The 13,779-nt window shown below is 48.9% G+C and overlaps 1 protein-coding gene across 4 annotated transcripts in view; it reads right to left on the bottom strand.

The window, feature by feature from the left end:
- Positions 1 to 373: 373 nt before the first annotated feature.
- Positions 374 to 13,779, bottom strand: part of ST3GAL3 (ST3 beta-galactoside alpha-2,3-sialyltransferase 3) — a 142,484-nt gene continuing 129,078 nt past the window's right edge. For all 4 annotated transcript variants that reach the window (XM_065740358.1, XM_065740375.1, XM_065740367.1 and 1 more), the window contains 2 exons: positions 11,743 to 11,889; positions 374 to 1,731 (listed from right to left, as the gene is read on the bottom strand). In XM_065740358.1, the coding sequence (XP_065596430.1) occupies positions 1,642 to 1,731; positions 11,743 to 11,889 (237 nt within the window). In that variant the 3' untranslated portion in view covers positions 374 to 1,641. The remainder of the gene's footprint in view (positions 1,732 to 11,742; positions 11,890 to 13,779) is intronic.

A 13,779-nucleotide genomic window follows, 5' to 3' on the forward strand; every position in this document is an offset into this window, starting at 1 on the left:
TAGAAAGGAGAAACTCTCAGCATCCCTCTGCCACCTGCAGCCTGCAATCCCTGGGTCACTGCCTGCCCCTCCTGTGCATCCCCTGAGTCTCAGCCCTGGCAAGTCAGTGGGAAAGAGGCCCATGCAAGCCCTTCTCTGAGCATCCCGTGCCAGGGCCATGTTCTCCCCTCAGCTCAGAGCAAGGCAAGCTGCAGTCCTTGGATTATGCCAAATACAGCACCACGCTCCAGCCAGTGTCCCTGCAGGATCACCTTCCACCAACGCCAGTGGTGGCTCCGACACAGGGATGTGGCTCAGAGGGTGCACCACAGTTTCCCCCAGCAGTCCCCCTCCTGCCCACGCTCTCCAGGTGGACGAGATCAGCCCGCTGTCCTTGCACTCAGCCATGGTGCTCAGTTTATTCCAGCTCCTCTGAAATACGTACACAAATCAAATGTGCAAATACTGCATCTCGGGACCAAGACAGCAAAGACAGGGACGTGCTCCTGAGGGCAGGAGGAGCAGCAGTGCTCGAACAGTACGGGAGGAGCTTGGACATGAAGTGAGCAGGGGCTGAGCAGAAGGCGAGGGTTCCCAGCAGGACCTCACACTTGCCAGCATGCTCCATCGTTGCTGAGGTCACAAGTCACTTAAATAGGGAACACGATCGAGTCCGGAACATAAAACATCTTCGGTGGTCTGCTCTTCAACTGCAAAGCTTCAGATCTCCATGCAGCATCTGACCTCCTTCCAGAAAACAAACCGCTGATCTCCCCCAGAAAAAAACAAGGCAGGATGCTGCCCAGAAACGGTGACATCAATCTGCATGGACTCCACGAGGGCTCTGCACAGCAGGCACGGACCTGGCAGCCCTGAGCACAGCGAGGTGGGCTCCACAGTGCTGTGATGGGCAGGATGGAGGGTCTGCTGCAGACAGAGAGCCACCAGTTCCAGCATCGTGGCAGAGCAAACAGCTATGGAAAAGGCAGCCAAGTGAGTGGCGGCTGCTGCTGCTTCTACGCAGGAAGCAAGGAAAAGTGCAGAAAAACAAACCCATGCTTATCTCCAATGAGAAGCTCCAAGTGGAGAAGGAGGGAAAGCCAACCTCCCTTTAAATTATAGCAGCACCAACAACACTGATGTTTTGGACGGATTAGTTTTCCCGGGAAAAGGTCTGAGGGCGGTGAGAATGCAGATGGAGCTTTCTGAAGGGCTGTGCACAAGCAGACTTTGCTTTGCACCTTGGTAATTCTAGGATGGTTCCAGCAGAGTTTCTTTTAGAAAATAATACTTTGTACATTCAGGTACTGCTGCCTCGGAGCAGCATCACCTCCCATTTGGCACAAATCGCTTTATTCACAAACCTTTCTTCTCTCTCCTGAGTCTTTTCTGTGTAATTCCGGACACAGAAGATCCGTCTGTGATGCAGAGTTCAAGAACTGCCCACTCAGCCCCTCGCCCACCTCCTGCCAGCTCCAGGACTGGAGGCAGCAGATGGAACCCTCCTGCAGCCCGGTGATGCGAGAGGGCCTTCACAGAGCACCTGGGCATCTCTGTGTATCTCCAGGGAAGTGGGATTCTTGTGGGGGGCTGCCAGTGCCTACTCCCAGAGCCACAGCACGCGTCTTCCTCTCCTCCCTTTGAGGCAGGGGCTGCAGCCACTCAGATCCCACTGGTCAGATCCGTGATGACTCGGGCTTTCACCAGCTTCCGCAGGAACTCCTTCTCCCGTTGGATGTTGTGCGTCCAGGACTAGAAGGAAATGGGAAAGACAGAGGTCAGCAGCTACCTTGGCTGTGTGTGCTCCCACACCCCGCTTCGTTGGAGGCTCCAGCTGGGGCAGGGCAAGGAGACAGGCCCTGGTGTCACCAGAGGAGTCCTTGCAGTCCAAGGACCTTCTCTGATCAAAAGCAGATACAGCCAGCAGTCAGACTTGTGTATCTGAGGCAGAAAGTTTCCCCACGGGTTGTGTGAACATTTCTGACATGGTGAGATCTGGGCATCCCAGGTACCTTCACCCTGAGCAGCCATACCAACAGCACAGCATTAACACAGATCTATGCCTGGAGGATGTTCAGGATTTGCTAACCACACGCCTGATCTCAGGGAATCCTCTCCTGGCATTGTGTGCTCCTAAACATTGGATTTCTACAGCACAGCAGCAGCCCCTGCCCACAAAACCAGCCCCGTTGAGGCCAGCTCCTGCCTCCACTGCCCTAACAGCAGGAAATTGCATGTTAAAGGTTATGCTAATACAATGAGAAGGGTGAAATGGTCACATCTCCCAGCCAGGCATTTGGGAGCAGTGATCGCTATAGCTGTTGGCAGCCCACCCAGATGTGTTCCCTGCAGCATGCTTCAGCAGTGATCACAGCGTCTGCCACCACCCCACTGCGCTGGTACTGTTACAGCTCTTAATGAAAGCAGTGAGTAATTTGTCCCCTGGGGAGACAGAGAGCAGGGAAAACCAGCTTTCCCCAAAATCTCCCAGTGAGACAAGAACGCTGGGGAAGTGACGCACGTCTCCAGCACAGTGCTCTGGGCAGCAGGTACTATTGGCTTTAAGTAAGATCTGGGATAAAATCCCCCCAGGAGTGCCGCCCAGAGATGGCTTCAACCAGCAGAATTAGAGCACTCTGTCAGCTGGGGGCTCGTGCACGGCCCCCACCACACAGCAGTGCCCGTACTGACAGCACAGCCCCTTGCTACAAGCACACAGCACCGGCAGAGGCAGCCAAGTTGTGTGTGTGCTGCCACCAATGTGCAGTGAACGGGTGGCTGCTGGCACAGCAGAGCCCAACTGTTCCTGACAGCACAGGCTGACCCCTCTCGCATGTCTTTCGGTCTCATCAGGCAGGGAGAGAAGCCAATTGGTTTCACCCAATACAACCTCCGTGCATCCTGTGGTACGTAGTTGCATACACGGTAAGTGAAGCAGCAGCCACTTCTAAGCAAGCCTCAAACATCAGCTCAGGCCACAAAGCAAGGAGGCAAGCTGCTGTGAAAGGCACAAACAGAGCAGGAATGTAAGTAAAGGAGGTGGGTGACAGAACTTTGGGTGATACAACTGCACTGCCTTACAGCATGGCAGGTCTGCCTCCTGCACTGCACACCAGGCTGCTGGCCAGATGTACAAACCTCTGGCTGCTCAGCATTAGGGCTGCTCTGTACCCCCCATTTCCAAGCAGAAAGCCACACATAAGGGAAATGCAGCCTCCCACCTGATCCATGGGTCTCATTGGTATCTGTGGCAATGCCTTGTGATCAAATGTACAACCACAGAGGCAGAGGAACGGGCTTCTGTCCCCTGCAGATAGCACCCACAGAGCTCACAGTGCAGTGCTGTGCACCTAACAGCACCACAGGCAGGAGGGATGCAGCATGTCTTCAACACCAGCTCAGGTTACTGACTGTGGGAGAGGGACTCACCCCACTGACAGACAGAGCTAATCAGGCGAAGGAGACTGCATTCCAGTGCGAGTGGCTGCGGGAGGGAGAAGATCTGGAGCAAATTTTTCAAAGCTGCCAAAGAGAGGCAGGCACCTCGCTCCCATCACTGCCAAATGGAGAAAGGCAACAAAATGCACTGCAAAACCTATGCCTGTAGGTCTACATGAAGTGGCCACAATGCTGGTGGTTTATTCCTGATAGCATTGCTGCAAATAAGCTGTTTTTTCTGCCCTTGGATGCTAGTTGTGCTTGGGATGCCCTGGCAAGATGCTCACAGCCCCTTCTGATGGCTTTGTCTCTCTCTTCCCATGCACAATGAGCTGTCACTGCCTTATTTCTTATTCCTGTATTCCCAGAGCTCCTGCTCTAAATCTCGATGCCACACTTCAGCACCACAAGCAGCAAACTCCAGCCATTCCCCCGTGAATCTGCATCTCCAGAGTTCTTGTTGTTCGGGGACCAGCTGGGATTTCCTTTGCTTCGATTCTTACACTGATTAGTGCATGCTTGCTCTTTCTCGTGGCGACATCAGCAGGTGGAGGAGAGCTGCTCAGCAGGCACATGCCCTGTGAGGGCTGTCTGTTCCACAGGGGCTGCACTTGGACTGATGTATGATCGTTTGGTCACAGTCATTAGATCTAAATTTGTCATCAGCTTTCAGGACTTCATGCAAATACAGCAGCCCCAGAACCACTTTTTTTCTTGATGATCCCACTAAGAAGCCTGAAACATCCTCTGTGCCTTCCAATGAAGCCAAGGAGAATATTTTAAGATTAAGAAAATGTTTCAGAAACCACTCCACGAGGAAGGTAAGTCACCACCTGCAATCCATTATGAATGTGGCTACGGTTAGGCTTCAGAGCATGTCTTATCAAATAAGTTGCAATACCTTGAAATACAGGAAGGTTAAATGAGAGTGAAATCAACAAAGAATGCACACAAAGAACAGGGTAGATTCTTTCTCAGTTGTTACATCCTCTGTATTTCTGCAGCTCAGCAGCATTTATCCCTGAAAACCATACAGCAGCAGTTTGCTCTTTCTAGAATTCCTTTCCTTGAGTCTTCCCAGAGCTGCATCTGCCTGTTTTCCACATCAAAAACCTCAAGTCCTGAATTGTCCTGTAGTACTTATCTAAGTACTTCCCTCCTCTGTCTTGCCATTGCCAAATAATGCTTTCCGAAACAGAACCAAAATCTCTGTTCTTGTCCCACACTGAATGAGCCTTCATTCATACTACTAGGTTTCATCCCATCCAGTTTGCTCCTGTTTGTGGTCTTCCTGGATGGTCTTTTGATTCTCTTTGTGTTGACCACACCTGGTTTTGTATCATCGCAAATTCCACTCGCACACCACTGCCTTTGGAGCCAAAAACCATTAATGCAAACATTGCACATGACCTCCTCTGGGGGAACTCCCAGCCTCCCATTGAGTGCTGCTCTTTGTTTTCTCCTTCACAGGGACTATTCACGTACAGGTGTTGCACCAGCCTGTAGCTTCTGAAGCTTAACTAATAATATCTCACGTGGCACAGTTTCACACGCTTAACTGAACTTCAGATGACTGATCTACTATACTTCCTCTGTCCCTTGAATGATTTTTTTCTTTCTTTTTTAAATCAAATAAAGATATTAAATTAGTTTTTGTAACCTGCCTTTGCTAAGTCTGTGTTGTGTTTGCTTTCAGGATTTAATTATTCCTTCATTTCAACTTTGCTCTGAAGTTCTGAATGGCACCTCTGAGGTCAGACTGAGAAGTCTGAATCTGATAGGATTATTTTCCTCACCTCACTTCCACCCTCCCAAAAAAAAAAAGAAAGGAAATACAGGTATTATGTCCACTATAATCTAATCCTATGGAACCACATGTAACCTGATAGATTTATTAAAGATCTTTTCCTCTGGACTTGGAGCTTAATTGGCTCAGCAGTGCAGTGTTGGAACAGAGATCTCCCAGGCTTCCTCACTGCCTTCACCAGCTTCTGCCTTTCGCTGCTGACCCAGTCACATTCTGCCTCTATGAACTTCTCACCACAAGTCACCCTTTCCCTCACATTCACCACATAACTCTTAGAGAGGTAACACATTCATTTGCACAGCTCCTACTTAGGCTCTTTAATCCCTGTGCCTTCCGCTGCCTTCACCTCCCTGGATGCCACAGCCCTCATAATTCCTTCCTTGTTTCCATATCATTTTCCTTTGCATGATCTAATTCAACCCGACTTTGGCTGGTTTCCATTTTATTGCTATGCTTTCTGTACAACAGGATGAAGCCTCCTCTCTTCCTGATGCCTTCTCCTGCTCCTCCAACCCCTTTCCAAAGCAACTTACCAAGTTTTGTCTCCAGCCTTTTCCCATCAAGTTCTCTTTGCTACAAACGCAAATTACATTTTTTGCACTTTGGAAAAAAAAAAAAAAGAAAAGAAAAGAAAACAAAAGATTTCAAATCTCCTCTACAATATGTCCTTGATCTGCCTGGTGCATCTCCTCTTGCCTTTCCTTTTAATTTCACAATGATGGCGCTCGATCAAGGGTTATTTCCAATGCCTCTTTGCAAGGTCTTCATGCCTGCTAACATCAGCTCTGGAAGGATGCCAACTCTTGTCCCCTTGCAGTTGGTGACAAAAGCTGTGCTATGACATCTGGAATACCTGGGCTCCATCTGGCAGATGTGCTGGCTTCGGTGTGCTTTTGTGACAGTACCCATCACAGAGGGCTGTGTTTGATACTGGGGAGAGCAGCTGGGCTCTAACACACTCTTGTAGATCTTCTACTGTCTTTTGACTCAGAGATCTTCACCAAGCCTTAGTTCTGCTTTTATCCGTGCTAGAATCTTCCCTTCCTCACTGTTAGGGCTCAGTTATGCCCCAGAGGTGTCACCATTTCTGTCCCACCTGTGCTCCAGTAGTGACTGCTATCCCACCAATCTCTTCTAGGCTTCTATTACATAGACACAGCCCTTATGCACAGGAACAGTGTATGAGGCCTTCGTTCTGCCAAAACGCTGTCAGACAGGTGGCTTCTAAACAAAGACAAAAATGTATAAACCTCATCAGTCATCACTGTGGGCCCCAAGAAAAAGCAGTGCCCTTTCAGAGGTCCCCCTGCCCCAGCCCCTAACCTCCCCCTCCAGAGCTGACCTCCATTTCAGTGCGCACCGTTCCTTGTACTCCAATGGCAATTCATCAGCTGGGCTCGAATGGCTGTGTTTTCAGTCTATAAATCACCAGGCCAGACATCTGCCCTGCTTTCAAAGGAGTTTTGTTCTTCTTGTTGGCTACCGCAAACTTTTAGGTGCTTGGAGGCCAGGAGCAGCCTTGTCACCCCCTCCCAAGCAACTTTCCTTCATTTAAAATGCAAAAGCCGGCATCACAGAGAGAGCCCAGATGATGATAAAGCACTATTGTTTGCGCCTCTACGGGCTGAGGCTCCAAACGTGATGTTTGTGGATCATTCTGACAGGCGGGGGGAGCGACTGAGACAAAGCTGTGTGTCACTGTGTGCTGCAGGCCACCTCCCTGGGCCTCGTGGCAGCCCTTAACACACGCTGAATGAGAATTGTTAGGTGTCCTCCAGCACCCCGCAATGCAGGGGAAGCGAGCCCCCATCAGAAGGGAGCCATCAAAGGCGGCACGCGGCCTTGCCCCCGGGTCAGGCAGTGAGGCATGAGGTGCCAGGCACAGCTGTATCAAAGGGACTGCCACCTCCGCAGTGTCGGCACTGCTGCTTGATCTGCTGCCGTGCTGAGAGGGACAGTGGGCAGCCACAGAGGGATCCGTGCTGATAAATGGGCAGATCCCAGCTCCGGGCCTGGGGAAGGCTGCGTGCTGCCAGGCGCAGGGCAGAGCTCGAAGAGGAGGAGTTGTGGGAGCTTTGTTCTGCTGATTTAACACAGCCTCCTGCTCACTCCCTTTTAAAAAGATTCCTCTTTTTTACCTCACTTCCATGCCCACATTTTTTTTTTCCTCTATGTTCTCGCCGGATCTGAAACTTCTGCCACATTAACATTGATTTGCGACAAAAACACACTTCTATGGAACGCCCAGGCAGGAAGCACTACAAGACCTGAGTAAGAAATCAAAACAAAATAAATGATAAAAAAAAAAAAAAACAGCTCAGTGGCTCATCACCATGTGAACAGAATCAAGTGAGCATACACCTTGGCAAGTGCTCGTTCATCTTCTGTACAGCATTCAGGGAAGCAGCCAAGGGTCGAAAGCTGTTACAAGTTATTGGCAATAGGAAAAATAGGAAGTGAGGGGAGATGACAAGCTTAAACCTTCCACATTTTGTAAATTGAAAGAAGAAGACGGGATTCAGAACTGAAAAGTGATGTGCAAGAATTCACGCAGTGGTTTCCCAGAAATAGATGGGAGAGTAGCAGGCCCACACAGCCCATAAACCCCTGTGGAAGTGCTGGACAGGACTTCTGTATCTCTCCTTTCCTGAGCAGGAAACGTCTGCTCAGCCTCAGAGTCTGAGATGTGGGAAGAATTGGAGGCAGCTGCCTCCTGCAGTAGCAATAACAGCACAGTCGTGGACCTGGAGGGCTTTCACCCCAGTGGGGAAAGCAAAGACTAAGCAAAACCATACACTTAGGCTGCCTGCTCTGCCTCTTGGAAATGCAACCACCACAGAGCAACAGGAAAAATCACATTCATTTCCACAGAGATTTTATCACCTCAGTCTTGGCATGGGAGAGGCATCTCCGCCCAGCTGTAAGCAAGCGTGCGCATTTTGCTGGCTTTTTTTTTTATATAATCAGAACAAATTCCTTGGAGATGAGTCACGGGGTTTCGGGGGCTGTTTGGGGAGATGTCAAGATGGCCTTAAGTAGAACTCAGTGACACACCTCGCCACGGGACCTGTCCCCTGCGGGCACAGGGCAAGGGAAGGGGATCGATGGATGTTTCCGGGAGGATCTCCAAAGCCACACACGTGTGGCATCTCCAGATCCAGCACGCTGTTGTGTTTACATTTCCTCTGTGAAGACAGTGATGGTTTCAGGGTGGAGCTGGAGTGCTTCCCTGCAGCTGCTCTCAAGACTTAAAACACTGAAGATTGCTCAGTAGCTGGGGCTGGAGGAGCCTGCCAGCTGGGTTATGGGATGGGGGTGTGCTTCAGGAGCCAGCTGGGGCCGTGACCACCCTCCTCTTCTCATGAAGCTGTAGGCATTCAGTCCATCAGAGAGCCCAAACGCCTGCTGTTTCCACCTTTATCTAAGTTTCAGCTTCCCCAAAGTCTGGGATGAGCCAGACCTAGATAGAGTTCTGGAGGTTCAAAGGTAACACCAAGGAAAACGCAATGGAGACCAATGGGCCTTTGGGTATTAGGAGCAGATGGACCAGATGAATGCCTTGGTGGAGCCTGGCTCTGGATCAGACTCATTTCGCTTGTACTGATGGCGAGGTTTGGCACCAGGTGCCAACAAGGTCAGCCTCCAGATTTGCAGACCACATGCGTCTCTGTCTCTGAGCGAAACGTGCAGAGCGTGTCTGGTCTGGAGTGGGGCAAATCTGCATTTGTGAGTTATCTGAGGACAGCTGCAGCAGGCAACTCGGCTATCATGCCCTTCACCTTTCAACTTCACCCTCAGGTGACTAACAATTACCAGCTACCATTAATATTAAATGGGAGAGAAAGAAATACAATCTTCTTCCTGCTCTTCACATTCCACAATATCGCAAACAATTTGTCATATAGGGAGGGGCAGGGCCAGGAGGGGCATTAATTATTGATACTTGGGAACAGATGGCTTTTCTTGTACCAGGACAGCGAAATATAAGAGGAGACTGTGGGCGAGCATGTGAGGATTAGATGGGCAGACACAGATCAGATAACCAGCCTTCACATGGAACAGGAACCTTCCTCCAAGAACCAGCCCTGCAGAGCTCTCATCAGTGGCCCCGGCTGTAGAAACAAACCCGCTGACATCTGAATTAGTGAGGCTTCACCAGGACCTTTCAACGCTCCCTCACCTCCGTACAGAACATCTAGGGCACGACGACTGATAGCTTCCAGACAGCAGAGCCCAGTCAAACCCAGCACAGGCTGGTCTCTCTAGGAGACTCTACTGGTTGCATTACACATGTTCATCCCCATCTGCTGCCTTGTGCCACGCTGAGACCACTCTGTGTTCAAGAGTGACTCCCACCTGTCTTGTCTTCCACTGGCTTCTGCTTCTTGCTCAGGGTGCTGGCCTCAGGAATCGAATATCCAAGCAGCCTGCACACACATGAGACAGGGCTCAGGGTCCCACGCACACTCACACTGGCAGGAACTGAGAGCGTGGCAGAGAAGGGGCAGAGGACAAGGAGCTCACTCACAGCAGAGCATGTACTTTTTTCTCACTGCAGAAGAGCTTTTCTGTTCCCTGCTGATGTCATCTTGTGTGACGCAAGGGGGTGGGTGAGTGTAAGAGTAACTCAGGGTGCCACGGCCCCCTCATTCCCTCTGGCATGCTGTAGGTTGTGTGTTACTTGCATCAGTAGCTCCCAGGTGAGGCCCTTGAGCATTTTAACTCTTTCCTTGCAGCAAAGGACCAGAGATGTCAACCAACTCCTTTTCCCACTGAGCCATGCAAAGGGCGAGAGTAAGACATCATTCTTACAGAATGTGAATGTCTCCACATCCAAGAGCAGACCACAGGAGTTAAGAGACTCCTTAAGAAACAGGAAGAACAGCTGGCTAAGAGATTTGGCACAAGGGTCCTCCTTACAGGAGCCATTAGCAAATTGCCTAGCAGAGTCAGAACTGGGCAAGTCAACTTGATACCTCCTCTACTGCTGCAACAATGATATTCCTCAGATATCATCGGCTCAGGGATTTCACAAGATGCCACCTCTGTAAGTACTGACTCACACAGATCTCCTCTTTGGACGTACCCCTTAAATCCCGTAAATGAACACTTGCTCAGCCAAGACAGATTAAATCTATGCTTATTCCACTGAGTACGGCAGACTTTCACGCTTTACAGGCACAGAAGATACCTCAGGATCACAGTGACCACTTCCTTAGTATATATGGGGAGCTCCTCACAGTCTTTTCTTAAACTTAGTTTGTTCCAAAGCCTCACTGCTACCGTAATGAGATATGATCTTCCAATTTCTCAAGCTGACTAGGCACTGATTGGTAATTCCTCCCAGTGAGCCTAAGATTGTGCAGCCCGCAGCCCCCATACATGTACAATCTTATGATTTAGAAAAATGCAACTTCCAGGCTTCCCCCTGACCTGGAACAATGGTACAGTGGTTGAGGTGAAGAAATATAAGTGCCTGGACACAGCAACTGTTAATGAGCAATACAACAAGCATTCCCTCCCTCTGAGTATCTCCCCTTCTTGACTGCATAATGTGGAGTAGGACTGAGAAAGTCCCTCTTATCTAGGAAACAGTGAAGGTGGGGAAGCAATTTTAGAAAGACCTGTGCAATGCATATGCTGGAAATGATGGGCTCAACAAGAAAAAAAGAAATCTGTGAACTTTCTCACTACAAAAGTTGGTGAGGCCAGTACCAAAGTTTGCTCTAGTTCAGCACAAAAAATGGTCATATCTGACATACTGCTGTTTTATAACAACATGTGAGTGAGCTTCTGTTCCTCTAAAAGAGCTGTTCATCTCACTAGGATGGCATCAGCAAATGTTTCTAAGGTAGAGCTGGCATTAAGCAGCAGCCTCCATGTGCTTACACTAGCTAATTGCTGCTTCAGTCAGCTGAGAGCCAGCACAGGCTGATCTCACCTCCCCCACATTTCACAGGGGCTGAGCTGGGGATCATCTAGCAAAAGAAGCATGTGGATTAGAGAGTAATACAATGGATCACAAAACGGTAACAGGACACATCTTAACCCCTGAGCAGATTTGTTCCTTTTCATCCTATCTGAGGTAACATTTATAGGAAACTTTTCCCTGCCACTCTGAGAATCATAGAATGGCTTAGCTTGGAGGAGACACTAAAGATCATCTAATTCCAACTCCCTGCCATGGGCTGGTTGCCGTCCACCAGATCAGACTGCCCAGAATCCCATCCAACCCAGCCTTGAGCAGCTCCAAGGATGGGGCACTCACAGCAATCTGGGCAAAGATGATGGAATCACATTATACACACATTCCAGAGAACTTTTCCCAGTAGAAATAACTGTTCTAAACACACACTGTGCTTGGGAGAATGTCTAGGATTTTATGGCCAAATGCCTGGCTGGAGCTGTCTTTCGACCTGTACAGAAAAGCTGTAAGTCAACATCACCATCCCAGATGGGTTTTGGAGTAGGAGTGGTCGTGGGCTTGGGAGGAAGACGTGCTCGGCGGGACTTCCTACCTCTTTGATGGCAGACATCTTGATGTTCTCATAGTAGTGCAGTGGTGCATTGGGTGAACTCATGTCATAGCCAAACCCAGCAACCGCCACCTCATCACAGTTGTGGAGCGCCATGGTTATTGCTACGCTTCCCAAGGTGGGGATGTTCTGAGAGGAGAGAAAGCAGGAATGGAAGCCATTAGCAGGTTGTCATTTCTGTGGTCAAAAATTTCCTCTTATTGCCTCTGCTCAGAAGATACTGCTACCAAGCACAAAATACAGAACAGAGTGTTTGGCTACATCTGCACATCAGTTGCTCAGTGCCCACAGAGTCAACAGCCTCCTAACTTGCAAAGAAAATCCAGTGTTTACCAGCTTCCTGCCAAGCATCTAGCACAAAAGCAGCTGCTCCTGTTTGGGACTCTGAGACTGGACCCTCCAAGGAAGAGGAACAAACGCAACGGTTGGACTCTCAGAAGCCACTCAAAGAGAGCTGCTAGCACCCTGAGCAGACACCAGCCTCAACCCTCCCCATTTCATCTGGCTCCTCCAGTGCCGCTGGATGGCTGCAGCTGCTCTTGTGTGCTCAGATGAACGTGACAGTAGTGATGGATAAGCTTTTCCAGCATTGAACACTAGCTCACAGACATTTCTAACTCCCCTTTAACCAGATCAATCCACTGAGTTAGTTTTACCCCAGGGGCTAGGGAGAGGCTGAGAAATCCACCCACATATCTTATCTTCATTTGTAGATTCATCCAACACAACAATATCAAAAGTATTACGAACACAGAGGACATGCTCAGACAGTCACTGAGGGTGACAGCCTCTCAGCTGAGATGCAGAAACCAAATGTGCTTACATCTTGCAGGTAAGAGATTTCCCAGTACCAGTGAGCAATGCCATCGCATTTTACCCAGCGTTCACAGAACTCTGGAGATGCACATGTTTTTAGTTTCTGCCTCTCACTCAAACGGACCAGCTTTAAGCAGCATGCTCCTGTGCTCACATCTGATTGTCTGACCATGTCCTGAGACTGGTGTCTTCCAAGCACAGAACTCCATCCACAGCCTAACTGAGGTGAGCAGAGCTGAGAGAACAATCCATGCGTGCACTACAGTGCACTGAAATTACACTAATATGAAGACAAGTGTGCAAAAATGGCTTATATCTAAATAAACAATCATTAAATTAGAAGATATGCAGTGCAACTATAACTGTGCATACCTGGACTGAAAAGACTTTACTTCTGGGCCAGCTCTAGATGTCAGGAAGAAAAGACAGAGCCATTTTGCTCTTGCTGTTTGACTTCAATTGATACCAACCGCTTCTACCACAAACAATATTTGGTTTATTCTAGTTGCTTTAGTTAATTGTTAATTCACCAGTGGTCGTAAAATCTCAAGGAAGGGTTTTCAAAGACACGGAAATAGTTGAACGGCAAGGATAAGAAAAGCCCACTGAATTTCAAAATGCACAAGAAGATCCCATCTTCCCAGGCCTGGCAATTCAAATGCAGATATTCTCAGCTTTATGTTTTTCTTAGGAGATGACATTCAGATGTCACTTGAATTGCATCAGTCATTCTGTGGCCATGGATGTGCCACAGAACTGTTTCCCTGAGCTGAGCTGTAGTTACAGTGTCCAAAACACAGCAAAGAAACAGTTATGTTTTTGAGAGAGTGTCATTGTTGGGGAATACGATGGTGCTGACACCACCCACACTTAAACTGGGCCCATTCCCACGGTACAGCTCTGGGGACACACAGGGTCTTTGCCTGGAGGGAATTTTATTGGCCAAGTTAACATTCAAGAGCTAACTTTCTAATGTGAGTCTTGCAAACCACAGAGAATTAATCATACTACCCAACCTTATGGGAGAACTGCCAAACCACCACGACTTTCTCCCAAGCATAGTCTTATTTCTGTCTGGGGAATAACTGATAACACAAATCAAAAGTGAACTTTCCTTTCGCTCAACAAATACCTGTTTCACTTTATTCTATATATAAATCCTCCAAAGGCCTTTATGGAAACACAAGAGATAATTTTCTAATC

Source organism: Cyrtonyx montezumae, unplaced genomic scaffold (assembly GCF_038088225.1).
Source record: "Cyrtonyx montezumae isolate F1298 unplaced genomic scaffold, pur_monq_1.0 scaffold_1, whole genome shotgun sequence".
Lineage (NCBI taxonomy): Eukaryota > Metazoa > Chordata > Aves > Galliformes > Odontophoridae > Cyrtonyx > Cyrtonyx montezumae.